The 17,446-nt window shown below is 44.4% G+C and overlaps 2 protein-coding genes across 2 annotated transcripts in view; one reads left to right on the top strand and one right to left on the bottom strand.

The window, feature by feature from the left end:
* Nucleotides 1-1,528: 1,528 nt before the first annotated feature.
* LOC121707552 (parapinopsin-like) lies at nucleotides 1,529-3,885 on the top strand. The gene is made up of 4 exons (XM_042090203.1): nucleotides 1,529-1,874; nucleotides 2,606-2,934; nucleotides 3,153-3,386; nucleotides 3,763-3,885. The coding sequence occupies exons 1-4, from the start codon at nucleotides 1,529-1,531 to the stop codon at nucleotides 3,883-3,885; spliced, it is 1,032 nt and encodes a 343-aa protein (XP_041946137.1).
* Nucleotides 3,886-8,045: 4,160 nt separating this feature from the next.
* Nucleotides 8,046-17,446, bottom strand: part of cacna1da (calcium channel, voltage-dependent, L type, alpha 1D subunit, a) — a 77,551-nt gene continuing 68,150 nt past the window's right edge. The window contains 9 exon segments of the mRNA XM_042090679.1: nucleotides 8,046-8,544; nucleotides 9,056-9,373; nucleotides 9,806-9,912; nucleotides 10,312-10,451; nucleotides 11,224-11,352; nucleotides 12,078-12,104; nucleotides 13,406-13,851; nucleotides 14,434-14,550; nucleotides 15,387-15,523. Of these exon segments, the coding sequence (XP_041946613.1) occupies nucleotides 8,218-8,544; nucleotides 9,056-9,373; nucleotides 9,806-9,912; nucleotides 10,312-10,451; nucleotides 11,224-11,352; nucleotides 12,078-12,104; nucleotides 13,406-13,851; nucleotides 14,434-14,550; nucleotides 15,387-15,523 (1,748 nt within the window). The 3' untranslated portion in view covers nucleotides 8,046-8,217.

A 17,446-nucleotide genomic window follows, 5' to 3' on the forward strand; every position in this document is an offset into this window, starting at 1 on the left:
TGGACCAACATTAGACACACACGCAGATAGAGTTGCTGGTCCTATTGCATTCGAATCCAATTTGAGCAACTATACTGCATGAAATATTCTTTTCAAAATAAGTCTTCTTTCAAACAATAAAATAAAAATAAATAAAAAAACGGGACCGTCCTCGAGAAAAAAAACGAGAAGTCTGATGGTCACTCTGCCATTATGCATACATTTGTGTTTTGTTCCAACTCGCGAATACACCTCCTGTATGATAGATTGGAAAATTACCCTTTGACATTTGAATTTTTCATGTGGCCACCCACCAATGCCACATCATAGTGGGCACGGGCCCTGCTGATTAGCGCTTGATAATGATGTTGGGGGTGCACGAGAAGGCTGATGTATCACGGGCCGCCACGGACTGTAACCCATCGCAAGGCTGTGTGATTAGCTCAGTAATTACATCATACATCAGCGGAGCCGCGGCTGGAACGTGGCGATAAAGAGCTTGGGGACGGACCGAAAGGAGCAGCCACACGCAAGACTCCATGGTCCCTTCTCATCTGGCCTAAGCCTATGCGATAATCCACCTCCTCGCCTCTCGATTCAATTAGTTTGAAAATGAGTGGCCAGCCTCCCCAATGATTCTGTGAACAGAACACATGTTCTTTGGTTTATGAATGCTATTCTTAATTGTGTATTTCTGAACATGCCCATGGTTAACATCATTTTAATGAGACTGCCATTTCTCGCTTTTAGTTGTTTCACAATTCATGCATACAATTTGAATTCCAAAGAATACTTTTCTCATTTTTACCACTAATTCTTACATACAGCAGAATCTAAGACGGGATTTCAACTGATTGTGACTCAGGGATCATTCTGACTGAACACCACCACTGAATAAAAATAGTGATTCCCACATTGAAACTACATTATTGAATCCATGTTGAGGGGCCACCAGCAATGCCTTCACAGACCACCAGTAGGCCCTGACATCTCCTTTTAGTCTGTAAAATACTTTTGGTAGCTAATGTTTTATGTATTTCCAAATGCAAGGAGATGGTGATCTTGTGAGTGGTACCAGGGGTTGGGTTTTAAGGGATATTTCAGTTGGGTTTGGTTTTGGTATATCACAGGTAAGTGTTGTTTATAGCAACAGAAAAAGAATGTGCAGAATTTGTAAATATGTGGTTTCTCTATCATGATCATTATAAAATTCAAGGCAATCAAATGCATTTCTGGTCACTGAGAAAATCAAGAGTACAATATTTGTTAGCCTGTAGTGCTCAACATATGAACCCACTTCACACCACAGCTGATCCTTAGATGAATCTGCAGACCAGCATTAGCACTCGTAATCAAGGGGAGAAGATCAGAGATTAACTTGATTTCAATCCGGATTCTACAAATGCAGTGACTGACTTAAATCACCTTACCTGCCTGATAATCTTTCCGGTTCCTGCAGACTTCTTTTTGCTGTGTCAGAGTCATACCTCAGGACACTTTTGGATGAGCATTCTTGTGTGTGTGTGAGTGTTTCCATTCTCTCTCGCTAATGGCTTTGTCAGCTAACCTTACAGAACCCTACTCTTCGTCCATCTCTTTCACCGAGAACCCCACAGTGGAACCGTTCTTTCCTCGTTATGGTTACACCATCCTCTCAGTCGTCATGGGAATTGTCACAGTGACCGCTGTGGTCCTGAATGTGACTGTGATTGTTGTGACTGCCCGGCATCGGCAGCTTCGCCAGCCCCTGAACTACGCCTTGGTGAACCTGGCAGTGGCTGACCTGGGCACGGCGGTGATGGGTGGAGTGCCCGCTGTACTGTCCAACGCAGCTGGCCACCATGTCCTGGGAAGGGCAGGCTGTATTCTGGAGGGCTTTTCTGTGGCTCTCTTTGGTGAGTACTCAATGTGAATGCCTTATGTGATTTCTGTGATAAAGGGATAGAGTCATTAAGTATTAAACTGCTCACAATGTAGATTATGGCAATGTGGTTATCACAAAACAAAGACCTATTTTATTCTTACTATTTTTTCTATTCTATACACTCTTTTATTTCTTAAAAAAATACATTACTGTATATTACTGTATATGAAGAGCCTTTCATTAGGAAACTAGATAGTTAGGCCTATTCAAATACATAATGGCCAACCTTGATTAGAACTTTTTTTGTTGGAGAACATTTTTATATTGTGTTTGTTAAAAATTACTATTGGCCGATATATCGGTTATTGGTTTTTGATAAGTCGAAATCGGTATTGGCCTTCAAAATCCCATATTAGTCAGGCTCTATAGGAGATTGAGACAAATTGACATCCACACACACATGCACACACACACACATCCACACACACAGACAAACACACAGCCACGCACATACAAGCAAAAGTTGCAAGAGTAGGGGATGGAGTGGATGTACAGGACTGAGTGGCAGTCATATTTTGTACCGCTATGTGGTACATCTAGTTGAAACTGAGATACATAAAATGTTGTCGTATTCTATGATGTGATAATTACAATGTCTGCTCTAGATATTTGCTGAATAAAGGTTTTCAACCAAACAGATCAAAGAATGTTATCATGTAGAACGGCATGTGACATTTTGTTATCTCTCTCTGGGCTGTTCAGGCATCACGGCTCTCTGTACGGTGGCATTGATTGCTGTGGAGCGTCTGTTTGTGGTGTGTAAGCCACTAGGCAGCATCAAGTTCCAGGGATGGCACGCCGTAGTGGGTGTGGTCATCTCCTGGTTGTGGTCTCTCATATGGAACACGCCCCCTCTCTTCGGCTGGGGCAGCTACGCGTTGGAGGGCGTCAAGACGTCCTGCGGGCCGGACTGGCAGAGCCGCCAGCCAGGCAACGTCTCCTACATCCTCTGCTACTTCCTGTTGTGCTTTGCTGTCCCGTTCACACTCATCGTGCTGTCGTACACCTGGCTGCTCTGGACCTTACGACAGGTGCGGATTACATTCACTCTGCCTAAGAACTATAATAATAATAATAATAATAATAATAATAATAATAATACATTTTATTTATAACACACTTTTCATCATAGATCTTATTATACTCCACATCTGTATGTATACCTACATTTACTTGAATATACCAAACAAGGAATTGTGGTATGCTTTGTGTGTGTGTGTGTGTGTGTGTGTGTGATTTTCTCCTGCAGGTGGCTCAGATGAGTGGGGGAGCTGCTGCTAAAGCTGAGGCCAAGGTGGCATGTATGGTTGTTGCCATGGTGCTGGCATTCCTGGTCAGCTGGATGCCCTACTCTGTGCTCGCCCTGGTGGTTGTATTTGACCCCGAAGTCAAAGTCGGCCCACTTGTTGCCATGTTACCGGTGTACCTGGCCAAAAGCAGCACAGTCTACAATCCCTTGATCTACATTTTCATGAACAAACAGGTACGAATATACACGGCAGAAACTCACCAATATGACCAAATGTGAGTATATTAAATCAATACCAGTATATCAAATCTCACTCAATCAGAATGTAACAAATATGCCAGCAAATCTGGCAGTGGAGTTGGCAAATAAATGCTATCCAGTGATCACATCATGTGAACACTGTGAACATAGTCTATCTTCAAAATCAGTCCTCTAAACATGAGATAATAAACTTCCCTACTAAACTGACAGATAATAAACTTCCCTAATATTCATCCATGAAAGGAAAACATGTGCCACGTCAGCATAATTGCATGAATAGTGAAAATGCAATCTGCACTGCTGTGGTGGTGAAATGGATGGTGGAGATGACTGTGTTTTGTGTCTTCAGTTCCAGAAGTATGCTGTGCCCTTCCTGTTCTGTGGGTGGAGCCCTTGGGAGTTGGAGGAGTCGGATGCCGAGCCTCACACCACCATCTCCTCCGTGGGCAACCAGGTCTCCCCTGAGCCATGAAGCCCTACGGGGGAGGGGCACGACAGAAGGAGCAAACCACTGGAACTTACAGTAGTCAGCGGTCTCACGTGCATACTCAATAATGGAACACACTGATAACAATGCACCGCACATATTTCTCCAAGTTGTTACTAGGAATTATAAATGTTTATGAAATAAAGGCTTGTGTGTGTGAGGCGTATGTTTTTGGTATAGGTCAGTAAAGAAGTAGGTGTTCCAGAGGTGTGGACACTACTGTGCACGTTTGTGTTAGCACCTCTCCCTTCATGTTCCTCCATCCCTGAATTAGAGAGCTCTGAAATGAGCAAAGAACATTTTAACATCTATTATATATCATGTATTGGGCAAATTATTTGGATAAGTTGGAATGGAAGTACTAACATTTTGCTGTACAGAAGCTTACAGTTTGAGAATATGCCACTCCGATGCTTCACACATATGATTACAAACGGTCAAGAATGATTAGTAGAGTTGCGAAATACAGGTTTTGTGTAAAAGATAGTTTTGTTCATTATGCACTCACATGCTATACCTCTTTCTCAGACTCACTCTCAATCATTCTCCAATCATACTCCAAGGTTACATTTATTCAATCTGAATCTATTGTGTTTGTCTGTGCGTGCATTTGTGACAATATAATAGACACAAAATTTGAGTGCAAGTTTATTCAGTAATAATCATTAGAAAATAAAATTTCAGCATCATTTCAGATCAATTCCAGGCCAAAATAAATTGGAAAAATACAAAAAATGTATTGATACAAAACCTAGAGGGAAATTCATAAATGATCTGCTACTAGGGGAAATTATTTTTTACCGAATAAAAACATTACAGAGCAAATATCATGACCTTCAAGTAGAGAACATTACCACTGATCTGTCCGTCATTATTGTACATATGATACAGATTTTTTTTTTATTACAGCTTTAATAATAATCATAATCATTATAATAATCATACTAACAATAGTAATAGTAGGAGTAGTAATTATGCAATGAAAACATTAAAATGTTGAAATTAGCAGGTGTTTATCTGTAAACGTGAGTGTTGCCAGTCTTTTTTTTTCATTAACCCGCCAACTTGTTTGTGTTATTGAGGAAGAATGCACCTTTATTTTCATTATTTTCTCCTTCACGCTGTCCCAGCATTGTAGGGTGGGATGCAGATGACAAAGACAGATTCCACTAAACCGCACACACAGTCACAGGAAAAAGTACAAAATTCTCTCACCTTAATACACAAAAGATTTCAATAGAAAAAAAGAAAAACGAAAAGCACTATACAGTTATTTGTGCAAAGACGAACAGCAATGTGCTAATATTTAAATCCCATTGGTATAGAATGAACCAAATATTTTTTCTTCTTTTTTTCTCAGGAGTCCCTGACATGAGGTAAAAGTAAGATATTCTAATCTTTAGTATAACACATTTTTCTTGAAAAGTGTTTAAAAATAATGCATATTTTTTATTTTTATTTTTACCAGTAATTGCTACGAATAGTACAATGTGCCTGGAATGCGCATTGGTCCTTTAACAACGTCGACATAAAGACCACATATATTTTATTTTTCTCACAAACAATTCGAAGAGCCCTTTTAGTGTGCACACAGTGGAGGCCCCACAGGTTCATGACAGTATTCGGCTGACTGAAAAGCACAGTACTCACCCTCAACGCACAAACCAATCACACTCATCATGAACTACAAATCCCATAGGCCCCCTGTTGCCATACATACATACAGCAACCTGTGCTGAAATGAAATTATTTCCAAGGCAGCGCCTTAATGTCACACTAATGTTATTTTACTCAAAGTTGTCTCGTTAAAGTGGTTAAGTGGCTCCCTCTCTGACAGCTAGGTGTGGCAGAATAGCTTTTTAAAGCTGCTGTAAGCGCATTATGGGACTTCTGAAGCAAAACTCTGATAGCATGATGATAACAGCTGCTCTTGGGTGTCCGAAGCTCCTGGCCACTGTAATGAGCAGCTCAGTAGTTTCAGCAGCTCAGCAACATATTCACAGCGTGACTGCATTAATCAATCAGGGGACTTGCCAAGAAATAAGCATCCTGCCTCCCAAATATTTTCCATGTGCACAGCACATTAACGCAAGCAGGGCAGTAGATGGCTAAGTGTGGCAGATGTTGGCTAACAGCAGCTCGCTTACAGCAGCTTTAAGGTGTCTCTCTATGTGGTGAAGCCTTAGCATTTCAGAAACCTGTGAAGGTGCAGAGGGACAAGGATCAAACACTGATATGTTTCCCCTGCACTTAAGGAGGTATTTGCAGAAGCCTGACACAAAGACAGAGAGAGAGAGAGAGAGGGGGGGGGGGGGGGGGGGGCAGGGGAAAGAGAGAGGGAGTGGAGAGAGAGAGAGGGAGGGAGAAAAAGAGAGAAATAAAGAAACAGAGAGTAAGGGGTTTTAATATTGCTTAGCACTCTCCATCTGACCAGGTCCAGCGTACCACCCATCCACATACCCACAATCCAGCTTCAAAGAGTCTAAAGGGAACCCAATCCTCTCAGTCACTCCCAAAGGATGCTGGGGAAAGTAGCAAAGCCTAACCAATCAGGGGACAGAATGCAGAATACAAATGTGTGCTCCTTGTTCCCATGGTTTAGGACTGTCTCTCCCACTTTGTACATCCTGAGGAGAAGTCAATAGAGAATGCATCTCTGACTGACAGCTGGAACCTGGTTAAGGTTCTTATACATGCCATATATATATATATATGTATATACTGTATCATACATACATATGCATGTATGTATGTCTGTAGCTTGTTAAATCAGAGACTAATTGAGCAGCATTGTCAATGCACAAATGCATTTTACATGGAACCGCTTCGGCTAATTTTCCTTGCAAAAGAAGATGCAAGCCAACAAACAGAGACAACCCAATCTGAACCTCACCTTGCAGAAACAGACAGGATCAGTTTGCCACGCTCCGGTTCTAGAGCAGAGACCCGTTTAGGAGACTGGAGTCATCGGAGTCAAAGCCCTAAAGACGCCTGGCTAAGGAAGAGCTCTCGCTTTAAAAACAATGCAGGCTGGCTGTTTCAAGGGAGTGATACTCTGCACTGTTCTTTTTTTTTGCAAGTGGAAACATATGGAAAAGAATACGATCATCATAATCCCATGCAGATGTTACACCCTCTTGAAATGAAAGAAAACGTTCAAAAATGGTATCATCTAAAAGTGAGAATGCATATGTGAGAAAACAGAACAGGCAAATCAATCCTGAAGTACAGTACCTAGTAAAAGAAAAGCTGTCTCTCTTTCAGAGGAGGAGAACATGAACAAGAGTCAATATTGCTGATTTTTTTTCATACCGTACATAATTTCAAAATATATAATGTCTCTATACAAATTCTTCTTTCATTTTTATATACATTACAAGTAATGTACAGTAACTTTATTATGAAATATTAAACAGACTATTGTAAAATTGAAAAATAACCTGTAGGCTAGTGCATTCAACACAAATGCTGAGATCTCTTCAAAAGTATATCCAGTTTGATAACTCAATAGGTAGGTATGATATTTTTTTTAACTGTAAACGGGCAGCAGTTGTTAAACTCTTATTGTTCTTCGCTATTTTATAATTCCTGTAATTAACATTTTAAAAAATATTTTAAGGGGTAAATTTAAGCTTAGAAAACATACTCAGGAGACTGGGTGGGCATGGGGGGATATGCCTGTCTTTGCTTGCATTGAAAACGTGCTTGATATGCAAACTCTTAATAAAGTGACTGAGGTAATGACATCTTAAATCTGATTGTCATCACCTAAAAGTAATCATAATAATCATAATAGTAATTTAATAATATATACTGTATATATAGAAAGCCCAACCCCCTTGTATCTTGCACCCTAGCTATTGGTCCGTTCCCCCTCATTCTCAAGGTGACAGCACAAGCTGGCCAATAGTGCTTCAACCTCAAGACTGCTCAGCGTCAGGCCCGCTCCCTCCCAAAAAGGATTAGCATCATCATCATTAGTCCAGAAGGGAGGAAGCTGGAGCTCCAGGCAACAGGACATTGGGCGTGGCATCCCCTTGGCAAGCAGGGTGGAGGAGCTGGAGGGTTTTGGGCGGCGATGGAGACAGGCATAGTGTGTGTGTGTGTGTGTGTGTGTGTGGTGGGGGGGACCATACAGTCTGTCATCCAGGTGCCTTTTCCATTTACTTTAAAAAGGCACTTCTTTTGGTCGTGAGCAAGTAGATGCATTGCAGTCTGTTTTTTTTATAGTTGCAGAGATGTCATGTTCTGGGGTGGTGCCCCTACCCCAGGGAAGACTGCTCACTGTAAGTCCAGTGTCTGTCGGCCCTGGGGCTGCTATAACGTGGTGATGCAGATCATCTCGTCTGCTAGGTCCTCCTCGTAGCGCGGCCGAGGCTCGAGCTCCTCGTCGCTGTAGCTGGCCGACACATCCTGGAGGTCGTAGTCCTGCGGGCTGAGGATGGGGAACATGTTGACCCCGTTGACCCCGTTAACACCGTTGACCCCGTTGACCCCTGGCGGGATGCCGCCGTTCAGTAGGTGGCTGGCGGCGCTCTCCATCTCGTCGATGGTCATCTCGCAGGCGTCTGCAATCTCGTGCTTGGTTGCCGCAACAAACTTTGGGTCCTTAGCGTACCTCCCCAGACCCTCTGATATCAACACCTTCAAGGCCACAGGCACAAAAACACAGACAAATGAGCTTTAGCACACTCTTGTAGCTGGCTGTACTTCAGAGCTGTGATTTTTAACCGTCTAACCAGCTAGAACAGTAGGGCAATTCCACGGAAAATTTACTTTTTGTCACATCCATAACGCCAGTGAAATGCCTTGGCATTTGTATGATGTGAATGATAACATTCAATGGATATGAATTAAGTAACACAATGTAAGAATTAGTTTTTATACCCCTTGTCATCAATACTGTTTATTTAGCGCTAAGGTGGTACCTACTGTAGTACCTGTGTTGAAAACTGACAAAAAGGGTCAAGGGTCATGTTACATGATGCAATAGTAAGTGTTCCGGGTGTGCATTGGCAAAGTCATAAACGGCATTTGAAACCGTTATATTAAGCTAAACAAACTACTGTACATAGAGCTGCTTTAACTAACTACATAGTGTTGCTACTGAAGCTCTGACTTGAGCAGGCTTCCCTCTCGGTGCCTCTTGTCTTACCGCTTCCACCAGGCTGGTGGCGCTGCCCCTCTTCTGGTGGTACTGGTTGCGGAACTCGGGTGGCACCTGCAGGTGTGCGGGCGAGTAGGTGCGCTGCTGAAACTCGCGCTCGTCCGTGTACCAGGAGCTCTTGCGCACCGAGGCGCGGCTGCTGCTGGCGCTGTCGCGCAGGGGCCGGTCCACGCGGATCAGCGGCGTGTAGTACGGCGAGCGGTCCTTGCTGGCCGGTGTGGCGGGTGGCGTGGCCCAGGAGCGGGTGGAGTGGGTCGGGGAGAGACGGTGCGCCCGGCTGGAGTCCAGCCCCGCAACGGCCATCACCTGGAGAGGCAGCAGCAGGGAGTAAGAGCAGCGTTAGAGGGGTGCGAACAGGCACCTCAAAAATATCTGTGTGCAGCGATATACTATTTTAGATGTTATCAACTATTACTCTTGCCATTAGACAGGATTTCACTGTACTGTTTTACATTTTGCTGCACTATTTTCATTTTTTTTAAGTGTACATATCATGAAAAAATATAGTTATGTACTGTTTCTTGATTTAGGGTAATTCAATGTTTCTACCACGGCGATAAACTATTGTTCGATTTTATGGTCTATTACTGTTGCCATATGACAGTTTTTCGCCGTAACATTTTTTACAGTGACACTGAATTAGATTACATTATATGTTACATTACATACATATTACACACCAATGGGCAGATGAGATAAGTATAATAATAAGTCTTTAGTGTGATTTGCGTGTGTTACCTGATGCTGCATGAGGTGCAGAGGTAAAGCAGTACGCTGGTGAGGCAGGTCGTCCTGGCTACCTTGTCTGCGCAGACACTCAAAGTTGAAGGACGGCCTCCTGTGGGCTGTGTGTGTCCAGACCAGACAAGGAGTCAAGGAGTGTGATGAGGGAGGGGAGTGAGTCTCTCTCTCTCTCTCTCTCTCTCTCTCTCTCTCTCATCAAAGCAGTTCAAAGGTCCATGCCAAAGAGTAGTGATGGACCAATACAATACCAATTACCAATGCAGACTATACTGCATGGCTATATGACACAGACAGAGTAGTAGATTAGACTGAGCCACATTTCTTAGTTAAAAATGTCAACATGCAATAATGCTTTCCTATAAATCATCCTAATACACACAATCTAGGCCTTCAATTATTACATCTGAAATGTGATTAAGAAAGAGGTGAAATATAAAGATGGTGTATTCATGTGTGATTAAGAAAGAGGTGAAATATAAAGATGGCGTATTCAAGTGTACCTTGAGGAGTGGGAGGAAGTAGCCGTCTCTTCGGAGATCTCCGGGAATCATGGTACAGGGGCTGCTCATCGTCGTCATAGTAACTGTCGGGATGATGGTATCCCCGGGGGGTCTCATACTCCTGGTCGCTGTTTGGATACCTGTCCAGGTATTCCTCAACATGACTGCCTCAAAGACCACGATATGTGGGCATGCCTTGACATGCTCTACACTCACCAGATATAAAGTGCCTCAACACCAATCCTTCACATCAAACTTAAAAGCCCTAACAGCATAACTGGCTAGTAATGTAACTTTCTTGAATTTCCCCTTGGGGATCAATAAAGTATCTATCTATCTATCTATCTATCTATCTATCTATCTATCTATCTTTCATAGGGCGCTTCCGTCTTGTATTGTCCTGAGGGGTATTGTGTTGCTATAATGATATTCTCACTGCACAACTACCTATCAAAATACTGCACATCAATACTTTGACAAAGAATATCACTTACGGAAGATTTTTCTTACAGCTTACAAGCTTCAAGCTTCCAAATCCTGCTCGCTTATGGCAGCAGCCAATTATTCAGTCCAGTGAGCATCTATACAGAAATAACTGACCTCTAAATGCCTCAGTCAACAAATCCCAGAATTTTTTTTTTTACAGAGTTCAAAGAACCCAACTAAAGCCCATAACCTAAAGGCAATTTAGAAGAGTTGAACTAAGCATATATATTTTTTCTTTTTTGCCTCAATTAAACTGCTTATACTAACATACTCTACATTGAAATGCAGTATGTATGATATGACAGACTTGACTTGTTGAAATGACAGAGCCTGAGCTAGAGCTGACCATAATGATAGTCCAGTTGTAGCTGCCATGTGTGAGAGTGGGATGGGAATGAGTGAGGGAGCCAGGGGACTCTACTCTACCTGTCTCCAGAGAGCATGCTGTCGTCCTCGTAGAACTCCTCTCCGCTGAAGTACTCCGCGGAGAAGCGGTCTTCGTCAAACTCCTCCTCCCTGCGGATGGTGGGGCGCCGCCTGTCGCCCGCATGCGACCTACAGGTGAGTGAGTGGCCACAGGGAGATGAGGTCAGCAGTGTGTCCACGCTACATGGGCGGAGGGGTTGCAGCTTGACCATGCAGTGCCATGCAGACGTTGACCTCCGGGGTGGGGGGTTAGGGAGGGGGTAGGCAGGGGTGTTGGTGGGGAAGGGGGGGGTTGCCAGATTAGCCCTGAGCCTGCGCGAGCACAGCCCCATCAACATGACAGTGAGAAGCCTCAGAGCGAAACATCCTTGAGCAACATTCCACTACCATCTCTTAAAGGAAGACTCAAGCGCATTATACTCAGTCTGTTTGTTTGGCAGTAATCCTGTCAAAGATCTCCAGTGAGAGAGTGTTTTACTTTTACAAGAAGTTCAATTCATATAAATGGAGTCATCCTTTAAGGCCAGCCATTCATTTATACATCACTCCTCCTTCTCATCAACAGCTCCCTCCTCCTCTCTTTGCAGACACATGCAAACAGCAAGCCTGGTCTGGGCATTTCACTTCACGGTCACCTCCTTCCTTTCCCGCACCTGGACCGAGCACTCACCACACAGGACTCCCAGTGCCCATTGGTGATGCAGGGAGAGGGAAGGCGTGCACTTTGGCTGCCACTACTACAGCACTGATACAGAATGCTGCCACCTGCTGGCCAGTCTGGCAGGAGAGTAATCTACTGGTTTCCTGCGGCTACATCGGCCTGAGTAAAAACCTCCTGACATCAATAAACATACCTAATATAGGTCTCATAGTAGCGCCTTCTGTCCAGTGAGCAGAGAGATGGTTAAGAGAAAGCATTTGGTTAGGAAAGAAAAAAGGGAGAGAACAGAGAAAAATAAAGAAAGGGGGAGGTGGTGAGGGGCAACATATATATCAGTATATACAGTATATGAGCCATATACCAAATACTTATATATGTACAGCGGTAAGGAATGGGAGAATGCAGCAGCAGTGGGTATGGAAACATGAGGGTGGGCTTTTAATTTGAAGTGCACCTGCTGTAGATTAGCGGTATTCTGCTAACTCCACAAGACATCATCAAGAGCATAACACAGGCATTCACAGATGCCAGTGAACACTCGGGCGTCTAGGCATCCTTATGCTGACGCACAGACATAAGCCTGTGGTGTTAAGAATGCTTTGACATGTGTCATGTGGGGCTGAACTGACTGTGGATACTGTAACTCATTAGCAGAGACCTTTCTAAAAGAGCTCAACAGGGGGGATCTAGAACAGCGGTTCCCAACCCTGTACCTGCCCCCTGCCTTTCATAACCTTAATCTCCCGCTGCTTCAAACTACTGGCTGAAATGAGCAGGATAAAATCAGGATAAAAATGAAGTGATTAGCAACATGAGGTGAGGTGTGTTAAGTTATTTGAACCTGCTACTGTATGATTAGCAACATGAGGTGTGTTAAGTTATTTGAACCTGCTACTGTATGATTAGCAACATGAGGTGTGTTAAGTTATTTGAACCTGCTACTGTATGATTAGCAACATGAGGTGTGTTAAGTTATTTGAACCTGCTACTGTAGGCTGTACAGTAGGGTGAGATAAAAATCATGACATGTTGGGGTCTAAGTACCGAGTCGTCTCATAGGGGACATAGCAGGTATGTACAGTGATGTGAGACAGAAATGTATGTAAGAAATGAAATTCTTGTAAGAAGTATGTAAGAAAGAAATATGTAAGAAGTTCAGAGTGGATCTGAGAGGAACATGATGACTCCTGAGGTGACCTAAAGGTTGCGGTCATGGAGGGCAGTAATGACCTGAGAGTGATTGGAGGCAGAACAAGCCTGTCCGTGATAAAATGAGTGATTTGTTGAAATACTGCACGTGTGGATGGGTGAGGAGTTTAACGTTCATTTTTGGTTCAAAAGAAAAAACGCTCTACAGGCTAGTCTCTTTCTCAGTGTTTAACCTGCATGCTCACACGCAAACACTCACACACACAAATACTCCCTCACTGTCAGAAACACCCGCACACACTGAGACATGCTGCACTGACAAATGACACACACAACACAACCAGGCCCCCAAAACGGGTGCGTCATCATCACCTTTGTCCGCGAGGCGTCCTGGGTTTGTCATAGTTGTAATAGGAGCCGCCCGCATAGCCGTTGGGCGGCAGGTGCTCATAGAAGCGGTGGTGCCCGCCGTTGGGCAGGCTGGACACGTTGGCGTTGTTGAGGTTGATGTTGGTGGACTTGGGTGACTTGCCGTAGGAGTTGGCGTGGTGGTGGTGGTGGTGGTTGCCGTGGTGGTGGTGGTGGTGGTGGTGGTGGTGGTGCGGGTGGGGCAGCCCGTGGCTGTTGTGGTGCTGCGCCATGGCGTTGGCGCGGCCCAGCCTGCCCACCGGCTGCTCCATGTGAGCGTAGTGCGGCGGCGGCTGCACCTGCAGTGGCCGCTGGGTGGTGTTGGTCTGGTGGCCCGACGGCCGGCCGCCGCCACCGCCGCCGTGGTGGCCCACGTGGTTGACGTGGTTGCCGAAGAGGCCGCCGTTGCGCTGCGGAGGAAGGCTCGGGGTCAAAAGGTCAGCCGACAGACACACAGATCATTCTAGAACACTGCAAAACCACTGCACTTATGTGTCTGTCCTTGCAAAGGAGTTCTCTAATTTCTATTTCTAGACATCTCATGGGCAGAACAGAAGTGGTAAAAGTTGGTTTGATGGCATATGGTATATGTGTGAATCAGATGAAGAGACAACCCCGCTCCTTCATCTCAACTGAACTCAGCTCAACTGAACTTGAGGATAACTTAAACAAAAACATGCCAGTGAGGGGTTATGTCTTAGTTGTCTTTTAGATCCTCCAGACTGAGGCTAACCACCTACACTGAACTTCACTGTACACAGTCTAAAGTTACTATCCTATATCCACTGTACACATCTACAGTTACTATCCTTTATCCTATATCTCAGTGATGTGAACAAATTACAGGTAGACTTCTCCAGAAGTGCATGCATCCGAGGAGCATACAGTGTGTAAGAGCTGCTGGTGTAATACAGTATTAACAAGGGCGTTATAAGACCCTCCAGAAGACCTGTGAGAGGAACCCTAAGATGTCGTGGTAAGGAGTCATTTACCCTATAAATCTCCTCGTCCTCGTCAGGCATAAAGTCTACTAGCTCCTCGTCCTGCAGGTCACATGATATCGCTCGGCGGATTTCGGGCCCAATATCATGCAGCGTACGGAGGCCGGCCTGAAACCATGACAACAGAGGTGCTAAGAGCCCGCACGGGGCCAAATGCGAAGAGACAATTACGGACGAGAAGACATACAGACACACAAACACACACACGGAGACTGGACGGGACCTTTGGATTGGACACTGCTGGACTGACAAATGTCGGACAAGGCTTAACAGACAACTCTTCCTCCGGACTTTTGGCCTACCTTTTGAACTGAGTGAGCATGACTGGTGTGACATCCACACTGCACTTTGCCAAACAAAACATACAGCACAAGCAGTGTGTTTTGGTGGCAGAGTTCATATAATATCTGGTAGTGCTGTATCACTCAGGTAGTGCTAAACACATTTGCTCATGACATAAAATGCATGTGATGAAAGTTGAGCATCTGCCGTAGAGGCAGAGGCATTAGTGACAGTCCTCTGGTTGTTCAGCTCAGTGGGATGGAGTGAGGGGTGGGTGAAGAGACCACTGGACACGCCTGACCATGAGGATGGATGTGAGTCAAAAACATGGGCTACTGGACAAGTCCTGGGGGTGGATGGGAGAGTGACCTCAACCACAGTGGCCTCAACAAACAAAACCAATTATCACGGATGATAATCACAGACAAAGTCCAAGCAGCTGACCTCGACACCACAAACAGACTAACAGGACAAACCCCAGACACACACAGAAGACCACATAAAGTACATCTCAGTGCATCATAAAGTGCATCGCTTAACATTATATGCTTTATTCTTACGTTATGCATAGGCATGAGATTGAGAATAACACACACACACATTAACACACACACACACACACATACAGACATACATATACACACACACAAATTGCAACTCACCTGTAACGCCATTGCTGTGTTGTTGGACTGTGAAGGGTGGACACCCACCAGGCCTTCCTCTTTGCGTTTCTTGAATTTCCTAAAGTAGTCCTGTATCAGGAAGGTGGCATAGAACTTCCCCACGGTTACCTCATCATCTGAGTGAACAGACCACACACACGCTTCCTGTGTGAGCAGCGACATACTTCCTGTCTGGCTGGGCCCGCCCTCCGACCTTCCTCAGCCTGCCCAGCCTACTCCCTCACTCCACCAATCAGCTCTCTCCTGATCACTGACCAGCTCTCAGCATACTGAATTCAACTGGACTGTGGAGATGTATCCAGCCACAAATCAAAAGACTTTTTTTTTGGATTGCCTGAGATATGGGCTATGATCTCACTGTACACCATATGAGCCTCTGTTTACAACATAAGATATATTCTCTTTCTCATGTATTGTGAAATACATGCACATCATGCCAACATTACAGTATTGCTATATGCTATTTCTTCATGCTATGCTACTTTTTAACACTAACTACCAGTGCTTTGAGTGTGACCATTACTAATGTTGTTTGATGTTTTTCTCTAACAACAAAGATTTTCAGTATCCTCAACCATCATAAGTAATGCATCTCCAAACACATGACATTTAGCAATCCCACCTCCAAAGTGTACCTAGCACTAACATAGCACTAATATCAAAACTGGGGCATCGATTCTCAACATGAAACATGTGGCATACAGGGCCTGATGTGTAATTAACCACGGGGCAGGGAGAGGACTCCCCAGAGGCACAGGATCCCAGCTGAGGGGCCACTGGCCCCCCAGGGGCCCCCATGCAGAGCGCTGGACAGGACCAGAGGACAGCTCTACAGGCAGAGAGAGATAAGAGGAGGGAGACAGCAGGCAAGGTGCTGATGGGAACACTGAGGAGCAGGGCCCTACCGGTGCTACAGTGTCACACGTGTCAGAGAGGAGAGAGAGAGTGAGAGAGAGAGAGAGAGAGAGGAGAGAGAGAGAGAGAGAGAGAGAGAGGAGAGGGAGAGAGGGGGAGAGAGAGAGGGAAGAGAGAGAGAGAGGGGGAGAGAGAGAGGAAGAGAGAGAGGGAGAGATAGAGAGATAGAGAGAGAGAGAGAGAGAGAGAGAGGGAGAGAGACATCTCCACACTTTTACACTTATATTGCTCTGGCTGAAAGGAACTGTGCTTTGGTATGCTTCAACCATCTATATTATCGGAACGTCACATATTACCAACCGTCACATATGTCCAACTTCTTACGTGTATGTGTCACTTAATATTCATTTCTATACAAACCAAGACGGTGGATTCCTAAAGAAACGCAAGCACCCACACCATAAGTTTATCTAAATTAGCTATGTACCAAAAATGTAATTTACCGTGACTCGGAGAGCTGTAAACAGTGTTGTAAGCTGCGTGTACAAATCCGCTTGGAGCACCAGTGGAATTTTGAATTGCGACGACGAGAATTCTCGGGCTAACCGTTGATGTGCCGTGAGAAAGGTATGGGAATAAGTACCCACCAGCCCAGCACTAAACTCCAAGCGTGGTAAATAAAATAAAATCGGATATTTCAGGCAGTAAAAGACCCGGTAAGAACCAATTAGATTTTGTTCAAATCTACACACCTATGGCTACTGAAAAATGTAAGGTTAATTTAGCAAATGTTATTTTGAAGTATTAAAAAACATCGTCGCTTTAGAATTTTTCGAACGAAATGGTTGGTAATTAGCACGTTTATCTTACCATCTTATCTTACCATCTTGTCTTATATACTGTACAAGAAAGAGTCCTATGTTAACTACTAGTGTATATTATGAAGATCCTAGTTATACTGTGGCACAATAAAAATTATGGTAGCTGTCTTCCATTGTATGCTTAAGTGAGCAGTGCAGTGTGTGCCGAGTAGAGAACCAGGAGCACAGACTGGAGAGGACACTACTGCTGGGGAGGAAGCATCTACAGACTCTACCGAGCACATGCAAGCAAGCAGCACAAATGTGCATGTGTATGTGTGTGTGTTTATGGAACATATCTTACATTTCTAACTCTACCAGAGC

Source organism: Alosa sapidissima, chromosome 4 (assembly GCF_018492685.1).
Source record: "Alosa sapidissima isolate fAloSap1 chromosome 4, fAloSap1.pri, whole genome shotgun sequence".
In the NCBI taxonomy this organism is placed as follows: domain Eukaryota; kingdom Metazoa; phylum Chordata; class Actinopteri; order Clupeiformes; family Clupeidae; genus Alosa; species Alosa sapidissima.